Source organism: Clarias gariepinus, chromosome 9 (assembly GCF_024256425.1).
Source record: "Clarias gariepinus isolate MV-2021 ecotype Netherlands chromosome 9, CGAR_prim_01v2, whole genome shotgun sequence".
Taxonomy (NCBI): Eukaryota; Metazoa; Chordata; class Actinopteri; order Siluriformes; family Clariidae; genus Clarias; species Clarias gariepinus.
Window position 1 is genome coordinate 17,469,305 of NC_071108.1, and position 25,911 is coordinate 17,495,215.

At 37.7% G+C, this 25,911-nt stretch overlaps 1 protein-coding gene across 4 annotated transcripts in view; it reads right to left on the reverse strand.

Moving 5' to 3' along the window:
- grid2 (glutamate receptor, ionotropic, delta 2) overlaps positions 1-25,911 on the reverse strand; it is a 547,500-nt gene that overhangs the window by 121,687 nt on the left and 399,902 nt on the right. For all 4 annotated transcript variants that reach the window (XM_053504059.1, XM_053504056.1, XM_053504058.1 and 1 more), the window contains exons 9-10: positions 20,156-20,257; positions 223-420 (exon numbers count right to left, since the gene is read on the reverse strand). In XM_053504059.1, coding sequence (XP_053360034.1) covers positions 223-420; positions 20,156-20,257 — 300 coding nt within the window. The remainder of the gene's footprint in view (positions 1-222; positions 421-20,155; positions 20,258-25,911) is intronic.

A 25,911-nucleotide genomic window follows, 5' to 3' on the forward strand; every position in this document is an offset into this window, starting at 1 on the left:
AAAATATTTTTACCTTTTTGTTTACTGGCCTGTTGAAAACATTTCAGCTCTGGGTTTATCCACCTGCAAGGAATCTGTGCCATTTTTCTGGAGACTCAACACCGAGATCGCAAGACAATGCATATATTGTATAGTATTCAACAACGCTGATTCAGAGTTTGATTTCTCAAGGCACCAAAATGTTTTCCACCTATTGGATTGACTTTCTGTGCGACATCTTACCTTGAACACCAGCTCTCCAATTAGCCCGTTCCAGCTTCCATCAGCTTGTTGGCTGCCATATTTATGATCAGGAGCCAAGTAGATCTCATACTTGAAGCCGAGGTAGTTAGACAGAGCATCCAAAACATCAATGGCGAATCCCTGATACTTTTTCGGCTTCCCCAACACATTCTCAGACACCATGACAAATGGCTCTTCCTGGAAAACAAACAAAAATGATCATTCATGAGCATCATAGCAGCACCAACATACAGTTGAAGCCATATACACACAATATGCAGGCCTTACAGCACTGAATTAATATATATATATTTTTTAAAGCCTATTTTGCCTTGTCAAGTATCTAGCACTCCCGGGTCATTTATACTGAGGCTTACTGTAGATACACCTGGGTTTGTCTGCTTCAGATTCCAAATTAAATCTAGTTTTCTTATCTTACCTTATTATGGTTATTAATTTCTCCCCTTACATTTACCTCCCTTTTATGTGCATTTATAGCTTGTTTCACCTTGCTCTTTGTTCACTTCAACACTTGTGGAATCCTTAGATTTGTTTCATAATAATCACATTTTAATATTGTTTCGGATAACTGTTTTTTATAATTATGTTTTCTATGTTCTTTTCTTGCACTTGTCTGTTTTTTAGACACAAATGTAAGATGTTTTATACTAAAATACAAACAGGTATGCCAAAGAAAATTAAAAAAGGCATGAAAATACAAAAAGGCTGGGAATCGCCTGCTGATTAAATTTGTATTGCGTTTCTGTTAGTAGGACAGTTTTATAAATATCCAAATTCTATTTTTTATTAAACTTCTAAACATTCTTAGAATGATCCTATCAAATGTGTATCTGAGTGTGTGTTATGTGTGTGTGCCCTGCGATGAATTGGCACCCTGTCCAGGGTGTACCCTGTCTCGTGCCCTAAGTCTCCTGGGATAGGTGCCAGGCCCCCCGCGACCCTGAATACAGGATCAAGTGGTATAGACGATGAGTAAGTGATAATCCTATCATATACAGTAGGATGCTGCGCTGCCTGACAATGTGTGAAATAGTATAGTGTGCCACCTGTAGGATTATAGAGGAACCGCAATATATTTCCACCTCAACAGCAAATATATATAAATTAAGAAGTCAGTGTGGCGATACATGAACTGACACAATTATGTCGTATAATTGAATACATTTTTCCCCATCTCTAATGAATACAAAAATGTATTTTTGCTTAGACCTTTGCTTTGAGGTTAAGTCTATTATGATTTTAGGCAATATCTTTTAACTATGGGTCTGGAGTGGTGCATTAGAAAAATAGACAAACATTAGGTCACTATCATCAGCAGATAATGAGTTTAAGCTACAGTTTGTGTAGGAGGAAAATGGCAAAATGAACAGAAAGAGAATAAAATGCTTCAACTTCAAAATTCCCAGTTCTCATACAGTAGTAAATAATAATTCATTAACATCTGATATTGATCTAATACAAATGACAATCATACACCATACTTACTAATGGATGTATTGCATTTTCGAATTTCTTCACAGGCGCATGTTTTACATACAGTAGATAACCTTCATGAGATAGCATTTGAACCAAACCATCAGCGATTGTGTTTTGAACCCAGCATGAGAGAAGAGCATGCACCTGAATCCATAACTTTAAACAGCATAAAACTTCAAAACACATAGATATCTGTCTTTGTAGAATGTTCACAGAACCATTTTTCAAGCTGTCCAGCTGAGAATCAGGTTTGTTGTAGAAACAGGAGATGATGAGATACTGACAAAAGCACCAGAAGAGAAATCAGCATGCAAATGCCAGCACCACCAATACCACCACCACCACCACCACAAAAACTGAACATTGTTTAGTCAAAGCTCATTATTTTCTTTTTCATTTGCAACATGATCTAATGGTAGATTATGTAATAAAGTCTTAGTGTCATGTTACCATAGCTCCATGAGCTCAGACATTATTATGTGCAAAGTCACAAGGGCATTTGTCACTTTCATTGACCAGTAATGAAAGCAAATAGGTGCATGCTGCTTTTGTTTTGGTGGAGTGGACCGCTGGACATAATAAAGTCTGGAGACATGATCAAAACTCAGAAAACAGGCAGATGAAAAACATTTTTTAGTTTAAAAAGTAAAATTGTGGGAAGGTTGCAGAATGACAGGATTAATGAAATATGCATCTTTTTAAATGACAGGATTAATTTACATTTTTTAGTAATTTATTCTGTAAAAGTTGTTAAGAACACAGCAGCTCCATCTTTTACATCTTACAATCATTTAAATTTACTATAATTCCAACATTAAATGAGCATATGGCCTGAGAATATATAAATTCATAAAAGAGGGTTTTTTTCCATGCATGGAAAATGTGTCTTGTGTCTGGAAAAAAGTGATAAAGGCAAACTGTTGTCTGGTCTGTTTATTTCCACACTAAAAAATAGGTTTAAACAAAATGGATTAAAATCAGAAAGTCAGTAGAAGCTGCCTCTGAGGCTCTGTTCACACCTAGCTTTATCATAAGTCTTTGGTGATTTGATTGCAAGTGGGCAGCGTTAAGTACAGAAGTGAACGAGGACCGAAGTATCTCAGAGGCGCATTGTCATCCAATCACTCCAACCATGGAGGTGGTCATAATGCTTAGAAAGACATAAAATTTGTAGTGTGAATGGAAAAGACAGCAACAAAGGAGCAACAAATCTGTCATTTCCCTAGCTGGAGACTGTAATCATTTAATCATTGCGAGACAGTTTGGCTAATGGATAAAACATGATGTTATAATAGCAGGGAGAAAAGCAAACACGTTTTCTGTAGTTTCTTTCATTATTTTTTCTGTATGTTTGTTTTGTTAGCAGATCACATTATCATAATGTTTCAAAAAGCTTGGAAAGTTACATGAAATTTGGTTTTTCATTTCTGCCTGAAAACATGCAACATCTTTTTGATATAATAAATGTCCAAATGCTTTAGGAGCAAAAGGTCTATAAATAATGTTAAAGATTAAAAATACACTGACTAGCTGTTTTTTTTTCATGGTGACCATCTGCACTGACTGACCCAGCTACAAATAAGGTGTTATACTTGTTCTGATGGTTGGTAAAATCAACAAGCACCGGTTATTCTCAAGGCAATGTGATCTGGAACAAATTTAGCTCCCTAAACCAGACTGTGTTTTGTAAAAAGGTCTGCAGAAACTGCCACATGCTGTTGTGGGGGCCCTAGAGAAATTGTAAAGGGCATGCAATTAAAAAAAAAAAAAAAACTTTCTAAAAGAGTGTATCAGCTTAGGCTGACTATATATTTTTTTCCACTTCAGAGACAATTCTTTTGCGACACTTTTTTCTTACTTCATTTTTTAAAGAAGGTAAAAATGAAAATATAATGTGCGAGTATAAAAATAAAGAAAGCCTCTAAACAAGCTTGTACATGACTAAATTAAATGAATCAGTTCAAATTTGTATAATAAAGTAATCGCTCTTTTTCCTCCAACTAAATACCAAAATGAAGCATTGTATGATTAAGCAATATGAAAGGAAGGGGAACGCTGTTATATTGAATATATAAAACTTTGTGTCTACATCACTTTGTGTCGATATCCAGCACAACCTTGAGTGTAAGATTGTTTTTTTACAACAGTTCCACAAACATCAAATATTATCAACAGGTTATGATTCGATTGTGTATTTTACCAGTTATTTTGCTCCACCAACACACATCTCACAACTGGCGGAACTAACTAACTGTGACTGGTGGAGCAGGGGACTGACAGTTAGTGTAATTAACAGGGGTGTTAATTAGTTTTAGATTAGTTTTATATTCTCATGGGTACTATGTAGTGTCGCCCAAAGGTTAGAAGAATAAACCATGGAGGTACTGGATAATCCTGAGAAGCTGACAAAGATTTTTTTTTTGAATATCGGCTAACTTCTGGGTTTTGGGGTTAAATACCAAATAGGGTTAAATGTAAAGCTAGTGCGCTAAGGTGTGCAATCCCTTGTTTTACACAACAAGCAATTATTACAACAGAAGCAATTATTAAATAGACAAAGTGTAGTCAGTGTTATCAGTTATCAGATGTGTTTTCATCCTGAAAATGCTGTAATCACTGTTTTGGAATGTGGGTTTTGACAGGCAACTGCTCTTCCCTTTTTCCAATACTGCAGACCATGCAGGTGTAATTATCGATTGTAAAAACATTTTTTACGAATATGATTAGATGGAGTAATACATATAGTTAAACATTCCGGTGCCTTATATCTCCACTTGTGAAGTGACTCTGATCAATTGAGATTACTTTGATGGGAGGGGACTAAGTGTTGTTTAAAAAACCTTATGCCCATTATACATGCTATTTACTGTATAACAGCTCTCCAGCTGTGTTTACAGCACCATGATCGATAGATATCTGCAATCAGTAATTGAGTACTGCACAAACTACAACCTGTAAATAATCTATGTTTAATGAAGTGACTGAACTTAAACTTAAATAAAGTGTAAGCATTGTGTCTTATTGTAGGCAATAAAACTCCTGCCAATCAAACTTGTGAAGGAGAGAAAAAAAAAGGTGTTTTTTCCCTCTGCATTCAATCACAAACAATTAACCTTTACAAACATTATTTTTTATGCTGTAGTTTAGGATGCAGAATCAACTTAATTAATGTATAAACCCGCTGGAGTAAGTGCTGACAGAGCCAGGGCAGAAGCATTTTATTTCAACACAAACAATCTGAAATAGATTTTTGTTTCTGCTTTGGTTTTATGTTTCTGCAGTGTGCAATTGCTTAATGATGCCTTCTGTAAGGAAAGGGAATCTTCCAGGTTCTAGATTTAACCCTAGAGATGAAGTAATCTCCATTTTAGCACATGATTACTTAATTTGCATTACAGCTAAAGACATTTGTGTGGTTGGTGTTGCAGAAGACAAGAATAGATGAAAGAGTAAGGGATCACAAAGGCTTGAAGTTAAAGAAGTGACAGCCTACGGACTACAGCTTACAGACTGACGTTTTAATCAATTTTACTTCTATTCTAGTCTGTAATCCACTGTCAAAGGTTTATGAGAAATATGTCCAGAATGTTGTCAAAACCACACATTAATTGCACTCAAGAGCTTAAAGAAGGATTATTTTATATATAATATTTTATATTATAATAATATATGAAGTAAAGGAATGTATTATTATAATAGAATAGTACAAGATAAAGTAATGAGTCTGGTGTGTAACAAACAAGTCATATGGCCATAAAAAACTCTTGCTTCCTCATATGACTAAAACTGTAGTCATATGAGGAAGCAAGAACATGCAACTGGGTACCACTAGACAAGCAACCACAACAGATGATGATTTTGGGGCTTCAGATTTTTCATCCTTATATACTGAACTATGCAAATTACTACTACTACTACTACTAATACTACTACTACTACTACTAATAATAATCATAATAAAGATAATATCTTTATTAAACTTTGCTGAAACATAATTAAAATTTGTCTGCAACAATTTACTATTATTTACAAATATCTTTTTGAGACAGATATTTATTTAATATTACTATTATCCAATAAATAATTGGCAGATGCATTATTTCATAATGTGAAATCAACATTTTGTATTTTGTATGAAAAAAATATTTCATAGAAAACCACCAGTCTCTGATATTGTTGCTACATTTACATTTAGGCATTTGGCAGATGCTGGGTTACTAATTTACTGACTAAGTACCAGTCTGGGATGGATTGAAAAAAGGGGATTTTATTAGTGGTGAGAGAAATGTCAAAAATTCAGCAGCATTCCACAGTTTGGAATGATGTATTTCATGCATATAACGTATTGCCTTATGTATTGTCTGAGTATGTGCTTTACGGTTACATTTTCCAAAACATTATGAAAGTATAATATGTGAAAACTACTGTTACAATGGCAACATCTGATGAAGTTGCATCAGTAAAAATCATCAGTAAAAATCTCAGCTACGTTTCATAGTTACAGTAAGAGCATTAAACAACTGTGTGAAAAAAAAAAACATAGTAAGAAAACCACGTTAGCAAAATAAAATCTAAAAAAAGGCTTCAGTTTTCTAGGGTGCATAAAGATTGGACTGGAGCAGGAAAAGGTCATGTGGTCCGATGAGTCTATATTGACTCTATTTAACAACTGAGCGTGTCAGGATAAAAAGGGAAGTGCATGAGCATTCATGGTGCCCACTGTACAAGCCTCTGGAGGCAGTGTTATGATCTGGGGTTGCTTCAGGTGGTCAGGTCTAGACTCAGCAATGTTACATGGCAATAATATGAAGTCAGTTGACTACCTGAAAGTACTGAATGCATGAATTTACCACCTGTGTCATGGCAGACAAACTATCAATGCTTACAAAGTGACAGCTCCTCACTCTCCCAAAACATGACATACATTCAGCACCACGGCCAGCTCCGATTAACTCTCCATGGTGTCTTAACTCACCCTGGCTGGCAGCATAATCTCTCACCATTCTGGAGTCAACCGCAACATATAAAAGCTTTACACCACCATATTGCATGGCTTAAGCTCAAGGTGGGTCAAAAAATTTGAGTGTGTAAATTTCTTTTTTTTTGTCCTGGCAGTCTATGATATTTGGCTGTTAGCTAGTTGTTTTGTAAAACTCACACAGCTCTCTGTAGCCCTGGATGTGCTTTGTAATCTTGTGTTTGCCCAAACACTGAGTAGATTCTCATATCTGCAGGTAGCGAATTCCCAATGTCTGATTGCCTCTGCCTGGATTGAGTCAGTGAGAAATTCAGCAGAGAAATGTCTAACCGCCTGATATGGGAACTGCACAATTTTAAACGACAAGACAGTGGATTGTGAAAACCACTGAGAAGACCTTTTTTTATGCACCATTGATGCCTTTTACAACATCCATTGCTGCTAGCCACATGGCCACCAGCATTATGGATGACCCCTCCAGCACCTCTCATTGACTTTTTACCCTCCTTCCATCTGGCGCAAGGTAAATGAGCATCCATGCTTGCACCACCATTCTTTACAATAATGTATTCCCTGAATCAGTGACAATACACAGCACACTCTTTAAAACTTCAAAAACATCTAGCAGTGTACAACACTAACTGCACATTTGCACTCTACAGTTCTACTAAGGGACACTTTTAACATTATGAAACAATTTTTTGTTTCGCATACTGCTACCTCTCAGTTGATATTGCTGCAACTAACTCTTATATATTATTCTGTTGTCCTGTTTTGTTTATGTGCACTGCCTTGTGTACATCATGTCCTGTTTACATCTTATGTACAGTACTAGTCAAAAACCACAAGTCACACCAGTCAAAAGTTAGGACACACGTTTGGATTTGTTTTCTACATTCTTGAACAATACTCGATTTTTTTTTCTCCAAAACTATATGAAATAGCGCATATTGCATTAGGTAATTAAGTAACAACAACCACAATAACAGATTGGCTGTTCTGCAATAGTTCTCGCAAGAACAGTATTGTCACATGCACCCATCAAGCAAAATGATAAACCACCAAGTTCATTTAGAGTTACAAAAAATCACCAATTAACAGCACCTCAAATTAAAGCTGTTAATTTAAGGTGCACATGTCGATATCAACTGTTCAAAGCAGATTACTGCATATTTTGGATGCCTTTTGTATAGTTTTACAATGTAGAAAGAAAGAAAAATCAGAAAAGAAGTAAAGGGTATGTCCAAACTTCTGACTAGTAGTGTATGTATTCCAGTATACTGTGCTACTCTGTTGTTATGTTCTGCACCGTGGTCTTGGAGGAATGACATTTCATTCCAATTTCAACAGTAAAGACTATACAAAAAAAATAGCAATGCATAGTGTGTGTGTGTGTGTGTGTGTGTGTGTGTGTGTGTGTGTGTGTGTGTGTGTGTGTGTGGCCTTATTTCTTTTGGCTCTACTGACTGGTACAAAAAAGTGTTGGTGGTGCATATGTGTGGATGTCTTTATGGTATTTTTGTTTTAAAAATATTTGGCAGATTCATATTTGGCAAAAGGGTAGCATCAAAACGCTTAATCTGAATTGGAATACATATATTCCTTCTGTGCATATTTGCCCCACATAGGTGACTTGACATGTTTTCACAAGGTATGTTTTGGTTTCATTTCTGTTTGGCAAACTGCATGAGAACTAATCTCTTCTACCAGTTCACTTTCATCCCCTGGCTAAAAAAGGGGCACTGATTGGCTCTGCATTTCAAACATTGTAATAAAGCAACTAACCGATCACAAATTAAACTGAATTCTTGTAACCAATCATAACACAGGAGGTGAGAAATAATTTGAAAAGATGGGAAGCCTTACCTAACCTGAAAGGTAGAAAAAAAAAATCATATTTTTCTGTTATATTTCTGGCAGATTAAATGCTTTAAAATTCTGATTAAGAGCCTTGAAGATGTAAACACACATTTTATCAGATCAGCATCCACGTAAACACCCAAGCTGTAATTTCTAATTGGACAGATATCAATCAGATTTAAAAAATATTGTCCGTGTAAATACTTTAGACACTCAATATGCATTGAAATATACTGTATGCTTAAAATACAATTTTCGTAACACAATAGGTTTATATATATTCGGTTAACTTTTTAAAATAAAACAAATTTACAAATGGCTTAAAATGTTGTTTCAGGTACGGTACTTCTACTGTATAATAAACATTTTTTGTAAAAATACAGGTAGCAAGTAGCAAGAATACAGTTGGCTACTTGTACAAATAAACAGTGGTTGAAGCAAGGCACTGGTGAAAAAACAATGCTAATAATGCATAACAGGGAGGCCTCTTTATTTCCCATAAAACATTACCATTGGTCCCTGAGACAGCAGACCACTAGAAATTAGAATGAAAGCATTTTTTAAAAATCATTTGTCATTACTCAAACATCTCAGATATAAAAAAAAATCTCTCATATGCAATACTTCTCACTAACATAAACAGGCTTACTCAAAGTAGGATTGACAGAACACCAACATTCACCCACTATATTTTACATGACAGCTCCTATCACCCAAAGCCTTGTATTCACCACTGCTGTGTTCGGCAGTGGCTGCACCAGTAAAAGTAATACTCAGCTGCCTTTTTTTCATATTGGCTTTAATAAATCCCCATCGATGAATGGAGAGTTTCTGGGAATGTCAGGCAGATTTATCTCAGAGCAGGCATTATTGACTGTACGCTGCCTGCACATTAAGCCAGTGCTTTCTAATCCACACCAGGCCCACCTCGCTCAATAAGCTATTAGTGGGAATGTGGACATGCATGCCAAGGCTCACAGCAGCCAAGAGGCACCATCTATCAGAGTCCCTCTGTGGGGATGCTGACGTAAGTTACTATCACCGCCACTGGAACTTTGCACTGTTTCAAAGAACGTCGTTTGGTTTTATAGTTGCACCATCTTTCTTTCATCTAAACCTAACATGTGAACTTGAGTTGTTCAAGGTTGTACAGAACACTAGCACGAAGAAAGTGAGGTTTTATGCAAATTGTATTTAATGTTATATAAAAATAATCACCATAAGCTACTAAGTTGACTTGGAAATATGACAGTGTGTGTGTGCAAGCATACTATATGTCTAACTCTTTTTCCCCCTTCACTCTCATGGCTTTCTCACATATGGCTGACTTTGGATGCATATGGCAATTCTTTTCCCTCTAACTCAGGCTTATCCCTAGGATATCTCTCACTCTGTCTCTATCTCTCTCTCTCTCTCTTTCTGGCACACTGTTCTTTTCCACAGTGACAGTGATGCAGACAAGAATAGTGCTAGGGTAGTAGGATGCTGACAAGCTCCACAGCAGTAGCAGTGTTTCCCTGCCAGTTCGCCCATGTCTAGAGCAGCTCGACACCTTCGACTCAGGTGCCTATCAGAAGAAACTCCGTGTTAGCACTACTATAAATCCTGACACGATAGTCATTGGGGCACTCAGTTACATCTAGTGAACTCATGAACCTCCATAATCTCTGTGACTAATCTCTCTGCCACCAAGAGGGAAAATGCTTTGTCTCCCTTTATGTAAACCCTTGATTTATTAACTACTAAATTTTCCATAGGTACAAACTTTCTTCTTCCCTAAACAAATGTTTTTTTTTTGTGTGGTTTTTTTTTTTAGATAATTGCATGGAACTAGGAAACTAGGCAAAATTTTTCCCCCTCTACTTGCTCTGCGACTCATTCGATGCATTTTTAATACCGTGTTATAAGGGGAAGGATAATTTTGCACTTAAATGGTCCATGAGCCTAATGGTCTCGATGGGAATGCAAGAGGTCAATGTATGAATAGTAGAACAGTAAGCCTTAAATAACTTAATGATATTATTCATGAGTGTTTAAGCAGAACTCATGTTTTGAACTGCACACATCAAGCTACAGTATTATTATATTTTCATTTTAGGGCTCATTATAGTTGAACATCTGAACAAGTTTTTCTTTCTTTAAATTTTAAACGTGTTACTAAAGGAGTTTCCAAAATGATTTTATGTTTATACATACATATACATATAAACCATATCACACTTCATCCTTACAATGACTTCTAGTTAATTACAGAATTGATTATAAAGTGTTGCTACTTGTTTACAAATCATTTAATAACCTTGGAGGAAAATACATCTCTGACCTGCTTCAAGAAAATAAACCTGAGCAGCCTGTTTAGCTCACACACTGCCCGGCCAAAAAAAAGTCAGCACCTTGATTTAACTAAGCAAGTAGTTAAGAGCTTTTCACTGAATAATTACTGCAGTAATTAATACGCCTCAGCTAGCAACAAGTTATTTAACCCTAACTGACGCAGTGAGTAGCTTCTTATTTCTTAAACAACCATCTCAGAAAAAATATCCTGTGGTCATGGCAGAGATGTTACACTGTAAAATCGAGTTAACACCTAAAAGGATAGTGATGAACCATCGTCTTCAAGGAAAAATTGGGTGGGGATAAAACATTCTGAATTAGCGTGATGAAAGATAATTTAAAGACTTAATGAAAACACATCTTAAAAAACATTAGAACTCACAGCCATGTTTAATAATGAAAGTATGAGCATTTTAATACTCACAACACTAACAAAACTCAAGGGATTGGAACTAATCAGCTGTGAAGCCTTAAAAAACCCACGCATCAATAAAGCTAATCGGAACAGGTTCAAGGAACATAAAGAATGGACTGTGAAGCGTTGGAAAAAGGTCATGCGGTCTGAGTCCACATTTACCCTGTTCCAGAGTGATGTGTGTATCAGGGTAAAAAGCGAGGTAGATGAAGTCATGCATCCATCATGCCTAGTGTCTACAATATGAGCCAGAGTTAAGCTAGGTTCAGCAACATGGTGTGCCCAGGAAATAAGGTCAGCTGACTACCTGAATATACTGTGGAAATGCTTCACAGCTGGAAAAACTGACAAACGGGTAACCAGGTTTTATCATCAATGGATTTTTTCATCTCTGCTGGCACAAGCACTTTCCAAGTTGACAATGCCAGGGTTCATCGGGTTCATAGAGAATCTCTAGGGTGTGCTGCAAAACGCAGTGGTCTGACTCTGCCTTTTTCAATGCAAGATCTTGCAGAGAAATTAATGCAACTCTGGACTGATATAAATGTTGTGACATTGCATAATTAAAATCAATATAATCAAAGCAATATGCGGTCCAATTAAATATTAGTGTGTGTATTTGTTTGTGTGTACATAGGGACTCTGTGTATATGTCTATGCGTGTGTTTAAGTATACTGTATACACTGATCAGCCACAATACTAACACCGTGTCAGGTACACTGTCAGTCAATTAAATAACGCTGATTATGTAAAGCTTAATCAAAATCTTTTGATTGTGTGAAGCTGCTTTGCGACAATGCCAACTGTTAAAAGCGCTATACAAATGAAATTTAATTGATTGAATTATCAGTTATACCAGTAGACAGGGGAATCATGGGCCTCAAAGGCTTGTCTATGCTTGTATTTGGGGTAACATTAGGTCACATGTTTCCATGATAAATATTTCTCACACCTTTATTCTCTCCCATCTTTACATTCCTCCAGTCAGTCATTGGCTAAGGAAGGGGGACTGATTGGCATGCATTTGACATATAGTAAAACAACTAACCATAGGTTACCTCATTTGAATCTTTATGTAAAAGTTGGGATTTATCAGAAAAGATGGGGATCCTAACTTAACCTTAAAGTTTAAGTAAAATAAAGTAATCCTTCTCCTTGTTATATTTAACAGCAGGTTAAATGTTTTACAGCTGAAAAAACTACTTCACTCTTTACAGGAGATTTTGCTGCATGGCTCATACACACTTGCATGTATAACTGTCAAATTCAGTAAATTTCTAGATCTCATTAAGCTGAACAATTTTTAATGGATGTCATGGGCTCAACTCAACACAAGGTCAGATATTTTGGGTCCTTTGCAAAACGTTTTTGACTTCAGCACTGTTAAATACACACACTACACATCCTACACACTCCCATCCCACTCACACACTATACACACACACAACACACACATATACTGTACTACAAATTCTACAAACACAAACACACACACATTACAAATCCTACACACACACACACACACACACACACACACATACACACAAACACACACACACCCTACAGACACCTACACACACTACACTACACATCATACTCAGATAATGACCGGCCCAAGCACCTGGGCCATTACAATTGCCACCAAACCTGGCACAAATTAAGTGACATCAGCAACCGGGGCTTAGCATGCTCAAACTGCAAACAGGTTGTATGTTGCACACAGCTGGCAATGGCCATAGCCGCTTAGGCACACCAGAAAGATGAGTAGATTCGTAATAAGCCGTAAACTTATGCCTCCGGACGCTGATGTGTATTAAGAGGGCTGAAAAGGTACATAGGTTGTGCTGTATAACCAGATGGCAAGGGCACAGGTCCCCCACAGGGCTGATCTTCATTGCATGCAAACATATTTTTTACTTTACACTTTTTATTAATTATTTTTATATGAATATTCTTGGGCTGTGGAATGAATCATCTGAGTTTTTATTATTGCTTATGAGCAATTTCGCTTTGTTATACAAGTGCTTCCAGAATAAATTATGCTCACAATCCAAGGTTTAACTGTATCTTAAACATTAACATTAAACAAATGTTATGATAAAATCTCTTGAATGGGACCGCTATTGCATGCAGATAGCTAGGTAGTATGAGGTGCGGCAACCCACCAACATCAGACCCAGCTCAAACCCAGATCCTTAGATCCGGAAATCAACTACCTAAAGCTTTAGCCGCCTGGATCACCACTCCCACATCTTGAATTTTATGTATTCTTGTAAAAATAGTTTCCACTGAAGGTAGCTTGAGCACACAATTTTGGTTTTATCCAAAATTTCACTAGAAGCTTATTAAAATGAAACTTGCTGTTCAGCACACCTGGTCAAAAAACACATGGAAAACACTTGCCATTCAGGAATGTTTCCTCAGTCATATCTGCGCTAAACCTGCTAAATCTGTGTTAAAAATTCCTCAATTGATCGCGTGTTAATACAGTAATGACAGCCCTAATTCTGAATAAATGCTTTGTGCATGCAAACACCCATCTTTTCAAAGCAGCATAAATGTACAGTAAGCAGTTAGGTTGAAATCGCTAATCAGAATGGTTTCAATAGGATTAAGGAATTACTGTCCAAGTAAATGTAGCTACTGACTCACATCACTGGCACGTAGCTCACACTTCCTAGGATGCCAGATTTTCAAGATGTGCAAGACACGACCACTTCCTTTAAAAATAAGCGCTTGTCTCTAAGCCTGGACATTTAGAAAAATTAAATAAATAAATAACGGTGGTTTAGTGGTCAGCACTGTTGCCTTGCACCTCCAGGTTCGATTCCCGCCTTGGGGTCTTTGTGCATTGAGTTTGCATGTTCTTGTATGTTGAGTAGGGTTTCCTCCAGGTGCTCCAGTTGCCTCCCACGGTCTATGCAGACATGCGATTAGGCTAATTGGCATTCTCAAATTGCCCATATTGTGTGAAGCAGGAGTTCGCCTTAGTTTGTAAGAGTGAGTGCGTGTGTGTGTGTGTGTGTGTGTGTGTGTGTGTGCACGTGCCCTGTGATGGATTGGCACACTGTCCAGGCTGTACCCCGCCTCGTGCCTCCTGGGAAGTCTCCTGGGATAGAATCCAGTATAGACGATGAGTGAGTGACAGTGAGTGATGAATAAATTAATAAATAAATAAACACCAAGAAGCAGGCCTCTTTATATACGCTTTCTTTTGTTGACTAGAAACTGTGCACACAATTCAATGTAGCAATTAAAAACTGAATCAAGGTCATAAAAATTGGAATTTGTTTACAGAATGTGGCTGTTTTATCACACTTTTTTATATTACACTATTTAGAATGTTTAGTATAATAGAATGTTTTTGATCGTTCAATGTTCCTTCCTTTGCCTATACATCTCCTACTGTATGTTTACAGCTTGCTAGAATTTAATCATATTACTGAATGTTTTGAAGTTACTTTTACTTTGTCAATGAAGAAAACTGAAATCTATTCCAATGTCCTGTGTGCAATAAATAAATAAACAAATAAATAGACTTTAAAGGGTGAAAGGGTGATACTAAGAATTAATTTATAGCCATGTTGACATACTGAATAATTTATGTTTGTCTCAAGTGATGTATTATATATGATTTAATTTGTATATTTACTGATAAAATATTGAAATATTTCATATTCCTTTATGACATACTGTGGTTATACAGTATGAAACGATCACATAGTGATGCGTTCACCATAATATTCAGATAATACATGTTTCATGTGTACATATACATGTAAAGACCAACGTAGATCTTAAATTCCATGTCAATGATCAGTAAAGTATTTAGTAAATGATTAAACAGTCCTAGCTTATCTAAAATGCAAACCAGGGCAAAAAGAGTGGACCACATCGCACTTCAACCCACCAGATCCTTACAGTGACTTTCAGTTAATTACAGAATTGATTATAAAGTGCTGCTACTTGTTTACAAATCATTTAATGACCTTGGAGGAAAATACATCTCTGACCTGCTTGAAGAAAACAAACCTGAGCAGCCTGTTCAGCTCATTAGGGGGAGATCAGCTAATAGCACCTAGACAATATCACAGACATTCAGTCTAAAAGGTAATTAAACAACTGATGCTGCTCTCAAAGTGAGAAGGGATGTTCTGCACTGCAAGCATGTTCAGTATCTGGTTCATGTATCTTGGTGGAATATGCTGGCCTTCCCACTTTCAGGTTGAGTTGGTTGAGTTACAACAGGGAGGAATCAGATAGGAGTTGGTGACATTTGGTTAGTGTGTTAAACTGTAGAGACTGTTCATACAGTAAAAATGTATATTAGAGAAATAAAACACTACACTAGATATAAAAAATCTATACCCCCTTGTTAAAATGTCAGGTGTTTGTGATGTAAAAAATTTGACCAAAATAAATGATTTCAGAAAATTTTTTTCTAACTTTAATGTGACCCATAACCTCACTCAATCATCCTCTATACCGCTTTATCCTGTATTCAGCGACCTGGTATAGGGAAACACCCTGGACAGGGTGCCCATCCATTACAGGGCACACTCACACACATTCATACACTACGGGCAATTTGGGAACGCCAATTAGCCTAATCTACATGTGTTTGGACTGTGGGAGGAAACCCACCAAACACAGGGAAAACATGCAAACTCCATGCACACAGAGCCGGGACTTGAACCCGGACCCTGGAGGTGCAAGGCGACAGTGCTAACCACAACACCACCATGCCGCCTGACCCATAACCTGTACAAATTAATTAAAAATAAACTAAAATATTTTCGGGGGACGGGGGAGGGGAAGTAAAAAAAAATTTGTATGAATCGGAACGTACAAAAATATTCATACCCTTAAACTGATACTTTGTTAAAGCAACTTTTATTGCAAATTTTATTTTACTCTTTTTGAGTGGGAGTCTACGTATCAGCATGGCACATCTTGGCTTGCCAATATTTACCTGTTCATCTTTGCAAAAATAGAGTGCGAGGGCATATCCTGTGCACAGGTGTATTTAGATTACCCAACAGATTTTTATTCAGATTCAGTTCTGGGCTTTGGGTAAATCATTCTAAAACTTTAATCTTTTTCGGGTGAAGCCATTCTTCTTTTGATTTGGATGTATGCTTTGGGCCATTGTTATGCTAAAAAATTAAGTTACTCATCATTTTCAGCTTTCTAGCATATGCCTAAAGGTTTTGTGTCAACACTGACTTGTATTTGGAACTGTTAATAATTCCCTCTACCTTGATCAAGCTGAAGAAAAACAGCCCCAAAGCATGATGCTGCCACCACCACCATGCTTCTCTATGGTTATAATATTCTTTTGGTGATGCGTTGCACTAAACATACCTTTTGGAATTATCAACCTTGGGTTCATCAGACCATAACACATTTTCCCACATGCTTTTGGGAGACTTCAAATGTGTTTTTGCAAAACGTAGCCAGACTTGGGTGTTTTTCTTCACCCTAACCCATAGCCCAGACTTAAGAAGAATACAAAAGATAGTTGTCACATGTACTACACTGACAGTACCTGCCAGAAATACCCACAGCACCTTCAATGTTGCTGTATGCCTCTTGGCAGCCTCCCTTTTTTTCTCATTTTTTCCCCAATTTTGGAGGGACATCTAGTTTTTAGTAATGTCACTGTTGCACCATATTTTTGCCACTTGATAATGACGATGACTGTCTTTACTGTGCTCCCTGGTATATATATATATATACCCAGCAAAAAAAGAAACGTCCCTTTTTTAGATCTGTGTATTTCAACAATAATGTTGTAAAAATCCAAATAACTTTACAGATCTTCATTGTAAAGGGTTTAAACAATGGTTTCCATGCATGTTCAATTAACCATAATCAATTAATTAACATGCACCTGTGGAATGGTTGTTAAGACCTTAACAGCTTACAGAAAGTAGGCATTTAAGGTCTCAGTTCTAAAAACGCAGGATACTGCTCATCTGCGTGAACTTGCATTAGGCATGCTGCAGGGAGGCATGAGGACTGCTGATGTAGCTAGGGCAATAAATTGCCATACAAATTGTTCATACAAATATTTACACATTAAGTTTACTGAAAGTAAAAACAGTTGAAAGTCAGAGGACGTTTCTTTTTTTTGCTGAGTATATAATGCCTTGGAAATTCCTTTGCAGCCTTCACCTGACTGATATCTTTTTACACCCCCCCCCCCCCCCCCCCCAAATATTTCAGCTTGTTTTTTATTATATAAAAAGCTGCGCCTGCCTGTCTACAACGGCGTCGTCGAGCCCCACTCGTTCCTCGCCCAAGTGGAGCTAGCCGCCAACTTCGCGGGCTGGTCCCCGGCGGAAACAGCTGTCCGGGTGGCCCTCTGGCTGGAGGACAATGCGCTCTGAACGTTGGAAGACCTCCATGCTGATGAGCGGAAGGACTGAGCGAAGCTGCCTCCCACAGCCGTCTTTGTTTACCCAACTGCCGGATTCAACTTCCAGTCAATCACGCGGAGGTCTACATGAACTGTGGACTGGACGGCGTTTCGCTGCGGGCACTCGTGAACACCGGCTATACAGTTTCGCTGCTGCGCTGGGAATTATTAGAACAAGGCGAGCGCGGTTGTATGCACTGAACAGAAGCTGCTTGAGATGGCCGACTCGGGCGTCATAAAGCCAGCGTCCGGACCAACGAGGTGACGCGCAAAAATTCTTATCAGTTGGCGCGAATAGATGATGCGCTGGAACACGTTGCGGGCTCGGCGTGGTTTAGCTCGTTAGATCTGTGTAGCGGGTACTGGCAATTAGAGCTTGCCCCGGAAGCACGACCTAAAACTGCGTTTTCAATCAGGCAAGGGCTATGGCAATTTCGGCGCATGCCGTTCGGCCTATGTAACGCTCCAGCTACGTTTGAGCGGTTGATGGAGAAATGTTGGCCGATATTCCTCACAACCGATGTGTCGTTTACCTGGGCGATTTACTGGTGCACGGCAAGGAGTTTGAGGTCGCGCTAGCTAACCTACGGGAGGTATTTTTGGCTATCCGGCGGGCGAATTTGCGGCTCAATCCTAAAAAGTGCCAGCTGTTGCGACGAGAGACTGGTTTTCTTGGACACGTAATTAGTGCTCGAGGGATTGCCACTAATCCAGCCAAAATTGCTGCGGTACAGAATTGGCCTGAACCGATAAATGTGTCGCAGCTATGCACCTTCCTCGGGTTAGCCTCTTACTATCGCCGGTTTGTGAAGGATTTTGCCACAATCGCCAGTCTGCTGCAACGGGCTCACGAGAAAGAATCAGACGTTTCGCTGGGACAGGGTGCACGCACGTGCTTTCACTCGGTTACGGGAAGCTCTGATCACGTCGCCCGTTTCTTGAATATCCTGATTCATCTTGTATGTTCATCCTCGACACGGACGCACGCGATGTACGCTCCTTCTTGCTGCGGACCGATCACGCTTCGCTGGTGTGGCTGCCTAGTTTTAAAGAGCCCGAGGGGCAGTTGGTGCGCTGGCTCGAGCGGTTGCAGGATTATAATTTTACCGTTCAGCACTGAGCGGGAAAACTGCATGCTAACGCCGATGCTTTATCCCGCCGGCCGTGCAACAAAGAGCGTTGTCGGTACTGCGAGCGGGTTGAAGAGCGCGTGGGTGGTTGCGACATCGAACACTCCTCGAACACCGTGAATCAGAACATTCTCGAAACTACTCCTAGCCATTTGCATTGGGCAGCAAGGAAGCTCACTCGTCTCTCCAAGTTCCTTCGTAGCAGTGAAAAACGCTACAATATGTTTTTTATATTTTATTATATGAGATGTGCAGTGTATCGGTCACATTAAAGAAAGAAAAAAAGTGTACCTTTTACTTAACAAAAATCTGCCATTTTAACAGAGGTGTGTAGACTTTTTATATCCACTGATATTGAGACTTGTGTAACAGAATCGTGATCTCAGTGCCCATGGAAAAGAAACATCATTAACATTTTAGCAAGAATTGTCCAGCCCTAGTATTTACATTATTATTAATATTATTAAGACATGAATATTAATCACAACGTGCACCCCTCTTCTTTTAAACTTTTACCTTTTTCTATACAAAAATGGATTTGCAATATTTATCATGGGATTATCCTTAAATAATAATGATTTATTTAAATGAAGCACATTCTATTCTATTCTATTCTATTCTATTATAACACTACAAGTTGTCAGCAAAATATTTGTTGATAACTTTAGAGACTAGCTAATTAAGTTTTCAGTAAGCTAACTAATACACTAACTACCTTCTTTCAATGTTACCCTATTCATTTATTTAAATCAATAAGAACGGGAGGAGTCATCATTTTGGGACAAATGTACACTGTTTTTGTGCATATTTCTCACTCTGCAGCATATTATAATATTTCAGCAAAACTTTCATAAAAAGGGTAGAGAAAGAATGAGGCATGAACGAAAAGCAGCATCTCTTTCTTTTTAGACTGACTTCAAAGCAGGGATATGAAGAATTCAGACAACTAAATCTTTAACAAACTCTAGGCACTCACTTAAATCTGTGCTGGAGGCAATATTGAGGAACTGAAATCTCAATATATAGCCAGCGCTTACTTGTCCTCAAATCCCACCAACCTCCTTTTAAATAAATTTACTAGAGGCGTCATGGACTAGGATGGACAAGACTCTGCACTACAACATTGGACAGGAGACAACCGCAACAAATTTATTTAGGAGGAACTACATTTAATCCCCATCCAAAACTCATGCTTTGAAGTCTGCTGACAATAGAAACAGAGCTTTATGTAGTGAATCTTATATCACATTTGAAACCAAAAAAGAATCCTAGAGAAAATATTAAAATGAGCTCTTACCAGGACTGTAACAACACGTAGCACCACCCCGCGCATGTTGTTCTCTAGTTTCCGGTCTGACAACGTCCCATTTAGTCCATGGACAGGGTCCCAGGTCGCCAGCTTCAGAAAAAGAAAAACAAAAGAATTAGTTTAAAGTTATGAAAAATCATTATTTATATCTAATAAGAACAGAGAAATAAAACATGTTCACACCAGAGAAGGCAGATACGGTCATTATACCAGACTTACAGTAAATGGAGCACTTTTTTGAAACACAAAGATTTTTTTTTATTATTGTTATTATCTAGGCAACACTATACTGGAATACTGCATCAAAGCTGGCTCATTGAATTCTGGGCTTGCAAGCTTCAGCTATTATAAAAATATTGTTACATATTACCTATTACAGTTATGAAGCATGGATTCACATCTGTCATTAAACTCAGGATTAAAGAAAAAACAATGTGTCTGATATCTGTTTGAATCTCTGGGTGAAGATCTGATACCATCTATCTTGGTTTAACCTTTTAACATGACAAAAACCTTTTTACCAGGGCTGTGTAGACTTCTTTGGTATTCATTTGGGAGTTGGGAAGAAACTAAAAGATCCAAATGAAAGCTACAGTACCGGTACATGGACACATGGAGAACAAGCACACTTTATATGAATAAGTTCAGAATCAAACCAGGTGACTTGAGAATATCTTTATTGTCTGACTGCAAAAATCTGGTCCATACATATAGAGTGAAACCTCAGACTGCGAGTAACGTGGTTTGGGAGTGTTCCGCAAGACGACCAAAGATTTTTAATAAATTTTGTCTGGAAAAACGAGCAAGTCTTGGTTTACGAGTACCGAGTATCATGTATCACGCATTGCACTTCTTGTTTTAACCCTGAGCGTCACGTGATCACGTGGCCACAGTTTTTCTCTCTCTTGTGCTGCAGAATTATGGGTAATCCTCTCTCCTGCTAAGTCTTAGTGTGCGTCTCTTACTGGTACCGTATAATCAACATCCATGCACACGTGTACTGTTTACCATAACACTGTGACCATGTGTGTGTGTGTAAAACATCTTTTATTTTGTATTTGTAAGCGCTGTGTACAGCTCGCATGTACTGTTTCTTATAACACACGTGTGTCTGCGCATGTAAAGCAAAAGAAAGTCTCATTAGCGGGTTTAAAAATCCATTTTATCCCTCAGCCTCTCGTTATGTTTGTGCGTTATGTGTGTGCGTGCACATATTTTGACACTGTGCCGGTTTACACACTCTCTCTCTCTCTCGCCTTTAGTGTGTGTGTGTGTGTGTGTGTGTGTGTGTGTGTGTGAAGCACCCCCTATTTGCTTCACAAACACACACACACTCTGCTCTTCACAGGAACACTGCTCTGTTGCGATACTTTTCAAAGGTAAAATGCAGGTTTATTTGTTTGTTTTTTTTACTTAACAGCAGTGGTTCTGTTAGTATGCGCTCACAAGTGTCACTAGCAACGTTCCTCGTTAAATTTTCCGACAAAACAGTCTTTCCATTAGTGTCTGTGTATGTGTGTGTGTGTTTGTGTGAAGTACAGGTATACTGTGTAATATGAAAAGGGGAAGACGGGAGGGGCTGAAAGTAAGAGTCTGCTCTTTAGCTTCACACCTTCAGAGGGAGCCACATGAAATATGTACAGTATAATCCCCCCTCTTATTTCGGCCAGAAAGGCGTGTCGAGATTTAACAGTAAACACGCCCATTCAAGCCCTATTAATGCATTTACCTGGTTCCACCACTAGATGGTGCTTTGTTCTCAAGAACATGTTAACACAAGCCAGCAATTTAGCTGCGCTGAGTTGCAATCACATGATTTTAACAACCCATTCCTCCCCAGCCAAACTGACACTATTACACTTCAGTACAGAGATGAATTTGGCGGCTTAATGGACTATTCACAGTAAGTGGTGTTTTATTTTATAAAATTTGTTTGGGGTAGTTTACAGTTTATTTCCCAGTTTATTTTTTTATCGGCCATTTTAAAAATCACTGGCAGCAACAGCAGCGGTCAGATGTGACTTTAGATAACTTAATGATCTGTTTACCATGTCTGGAGTTAACATTACAGCTTATTGTCAGTGCCACAAACTCACAATGTCACTCCTCTTTTCCTCAAAAAGATTCCAAAAACGTCAAAAATACTATTAATGTCCCTATTACAAAAGCTGCACTACCGGATGAAGAGTGTTTGTGCTCTATAAAAATACCTTTAGAATCTGACCGCGTGTTGTCTGGATAAATTCAGCATTTATTTATTCTTTGGTTAAGAGTTAATCTGCAGGTTATTTCTGTGACTAGAATATAATGTGATGCAGTTCATGAGGGACACAGGCTGAGGATAGATGTACAGGAGCTAGCGAGCTAAACACGTATAACCGGGTTTATATTTTCCCACTTTGGCCGTGACTTTGCACGATAGCACGATCGCTTAGTTAACAAGATGGATAAAAACACTGAAGTGTTTCTCAGTTAAGGAGTGGGGGGAGGTGTGTGTGTGTGTGCGCGCTTGTGTGTGGGGAGGGGAGGTGTGTGTGTGTGGGGGGGGGGCTTCAATACTCGGTAAGTTATAGTTTGGCTTCAGAGATGAACTAATGCTCATATACGAGTGTTATATCGCCTAATTTATTTGTATAAAAAGCGGATTAAGTAAATTCTTGATTAATTTAATGCAGACACAGGCTAACGCTAACAAAGTTCACTGGTTAACATTAGCACAGGGAGTCTATTTACATTTCTGAATTCCCCCAAACAGTATTTTTTTTTACACTCTGTGGTGTAGGTTTACTAATATCTTTTATTTTTATTACAAGTAGCTAAAGTTTATTTATCTTTGTTTTCAATAAATTCTCCTGTTCTCTTTAAGCAGAGAAGATGGGGTCAGACGGGTGACGGTTGGCCTTTTGGAGCTACTGGAGGAGCCTGAACCAGCTGTTAAGGAAGCTGTAGTAGGGATGAGGTCACAGTGCAACAGCTTAAGAATGATGTTTGGTCAGGTCTACTGTATATTCTGAACATAGAATTGCAAAAACTTTTGATACAATACTTTGTGGGAAACAAAGACTTAAAATGTTCCATGTTTGATAGTTTTATATATATATTTTATATTTTAATATAAAAGAACCAGATAGAGACTGATAAGCAGCTGGTGTTATCCCAGTATTTTAATGACCTTTAAGCAAAAATAAAACATTTACTTAAACCAACAACTTCAATGGGCAAAAAATGGAAGACGATGTTGTTTTAATTAGTCAAAAAGTTGGGCTTATAATAATAATAATAATTATTATTATTATTAATATTGGTACTGGTCATAGAAACACATGAAAACAACAGTTAAACACTTGATCATATGTATGTGTGCTAGTTTGTGTTTGTGATTATGTGACCCATAATCATTTTCTCTTGGTATAAATAAATTTTGGGGTTTTAGAACTCCATCAAAAGAGCAAAGACAAACTCAGAAGGAGTGGAAGGTGAGAAACCTCAATGAAGAATACTGGCTATGAAATGGCGCTAATTGCTCTGTTTTTTTTTGTTGTTTTGTTTTGTTTTTGTTTTTTTTGGGGGGAGGGGGGGGGGTTCTTTAGACTTGTCTGTGCGCAAATGTGTTTGTGTTAAAGCCAACGGAGAAATGCAGGAGCGCACACAGGCACCTCTCCATCCACAAATGCTTTAACTGTTGTCTTGTAAATCGTTGATTAAACCTATGAACACAGCTGTTCAGCAGTCCTAAACACAAGCGCAGGGTCTGTTTTTGTTCTTAATTAAAAGACATCAATACGTTAATAATTTACACAATTATAACATTGTTTATTTTGCTAAATAAGGTAATAAGCAATATTTAAAATAAAGCAAACCAGGAAGTAAGTTCACTTACACTAAAGTATTCATACATTAAAGTACTCTGTATAACCACGTGCCCTAACAAACATAGCAACAGTGTAAAGTACAGACAAAGAGTATGTGCGCTGGGGGATTGGAAGGTGAATGAGGATACCTCATTTACAAGACAAAAGACGGTCAGAGGTGTGAATGCGCATCTCCGCTTCGCTCTTCGGTGTGTGTTTGTCTTTTAGGTTGCTAGGGGTGCATTCTTAAATTCAGTCTGTCTAAAGCTTTATAAACGGCAAGTCGGAAAAATCATGTTTGAGAAAACGACAACAACAATTAAACACTTACTTATTTGCGTCTGTGCTATTTTGTGCTTAAGTGACCCAAAATATTTTTTTTCTTAATTTTTTAAGAACTTCATTAAAACACAAACTTAGGAGGAGTGGAATGTGAGAAATCTCAGTGGAGAATGTACTAACTTCCCCTTATTACTGACTGTTAGATGGTGCTAAGATGGGTTATTTCGTCCTGTCGGCGCGCAAATGTGTTTGTGTTAAAGCCGGCTCAGACAAACCTGACGAATGCAGGAGCAGACACACGCACACACACACACACACACACACAGATGGCACTTTAGCTGTTAGTGCTTCAACGTTGTCTTGTAAATAGCTGATTAAACCTATGAACACAGCTGTTTAAAAGAAATACTAAACAGACACATAGTCTATTTTGTCTGCAAGTGAAATACATCAATACGTTAATAATTCACACCACAATAACATTAGTGCAGAAGGATCTGAAGAGACTTGTCTCTATTACATCATGACTTTGAGACATTCACAAAATATTTGACCCGTAGACAGTGTTTATTTTGCTGAACATTACAAAACAGCCATGTCTAATTAAACAGTGCATCTTTAATAAGCCATATTGGTTTCGAGTCAGAAGTAAAATTAACGAAAGATTGAGCAACTTGACATTGACAATAACAATAATAGGTATAATAGTAATAGTTATGGTAATAATAGTTATGTTTTTTGTATATATTTTTAAATGTTCGAATGAACTTTTCAGAGTATATAATTTGTTGTGTCATCAGTTTACAGCGTTAACTGATTTTGTGATTGAGACCCATGGGTTACACTGAAATATTTTTTTATTAGTAGTATGCCAGGCTTTAGTAATCTTGGACAAATCACAATATAAGCCCTCTTTCGCGCACGCACTCTCTTACTCTCTCTTGCACACACATACACACACACACACACACACACACACACAAATAACACATGAAATCACATAAAACCAAATAAAACTATGGCGAAAATATAAGCAGTATATATATACAGTAAGCAGTGAAAAATACAGTCCTGCGATAACAGGCGCTAACCCTTTGGAACTGTTTAGTTCTTTTAGTATTGTTTTCAATGTAAATGTTTATGGGGATTTCATCTGTCTCTGCTGCCGCACCTATTCACAGTTGTGATAAATGATTAATGACCCATCAGATCTTTGATGGGGGAATGTTATGTATGGTTAAATGGCCGAAGAAATATTGATCCATATGGACAGATATTTATTCCAGATATTGTGCATCATTAATTAATTTGTTATGCCATATTTTGACTATCAGTGAAAAAAACATCAGCAAAAACATCAGAAATATAACGAAAACAAACCCAAGCAAAAGTTACATTTTAAGCTTTACTTAATATATCAAAATATCATCTACCAGTGTATTAAACTGAAATAGATCAAATACACCGTAATGTAAAATACTGTACATAGCCCGTGTTTGTATTCCGTACCTACAACGATCGGTATAGATAAGTTACAGATGTTACCGTGTCTTTAGCGATTATTAAGGATGTCTTAAAAATATTGCAATGAGTAGTTTAATTAATTAATTA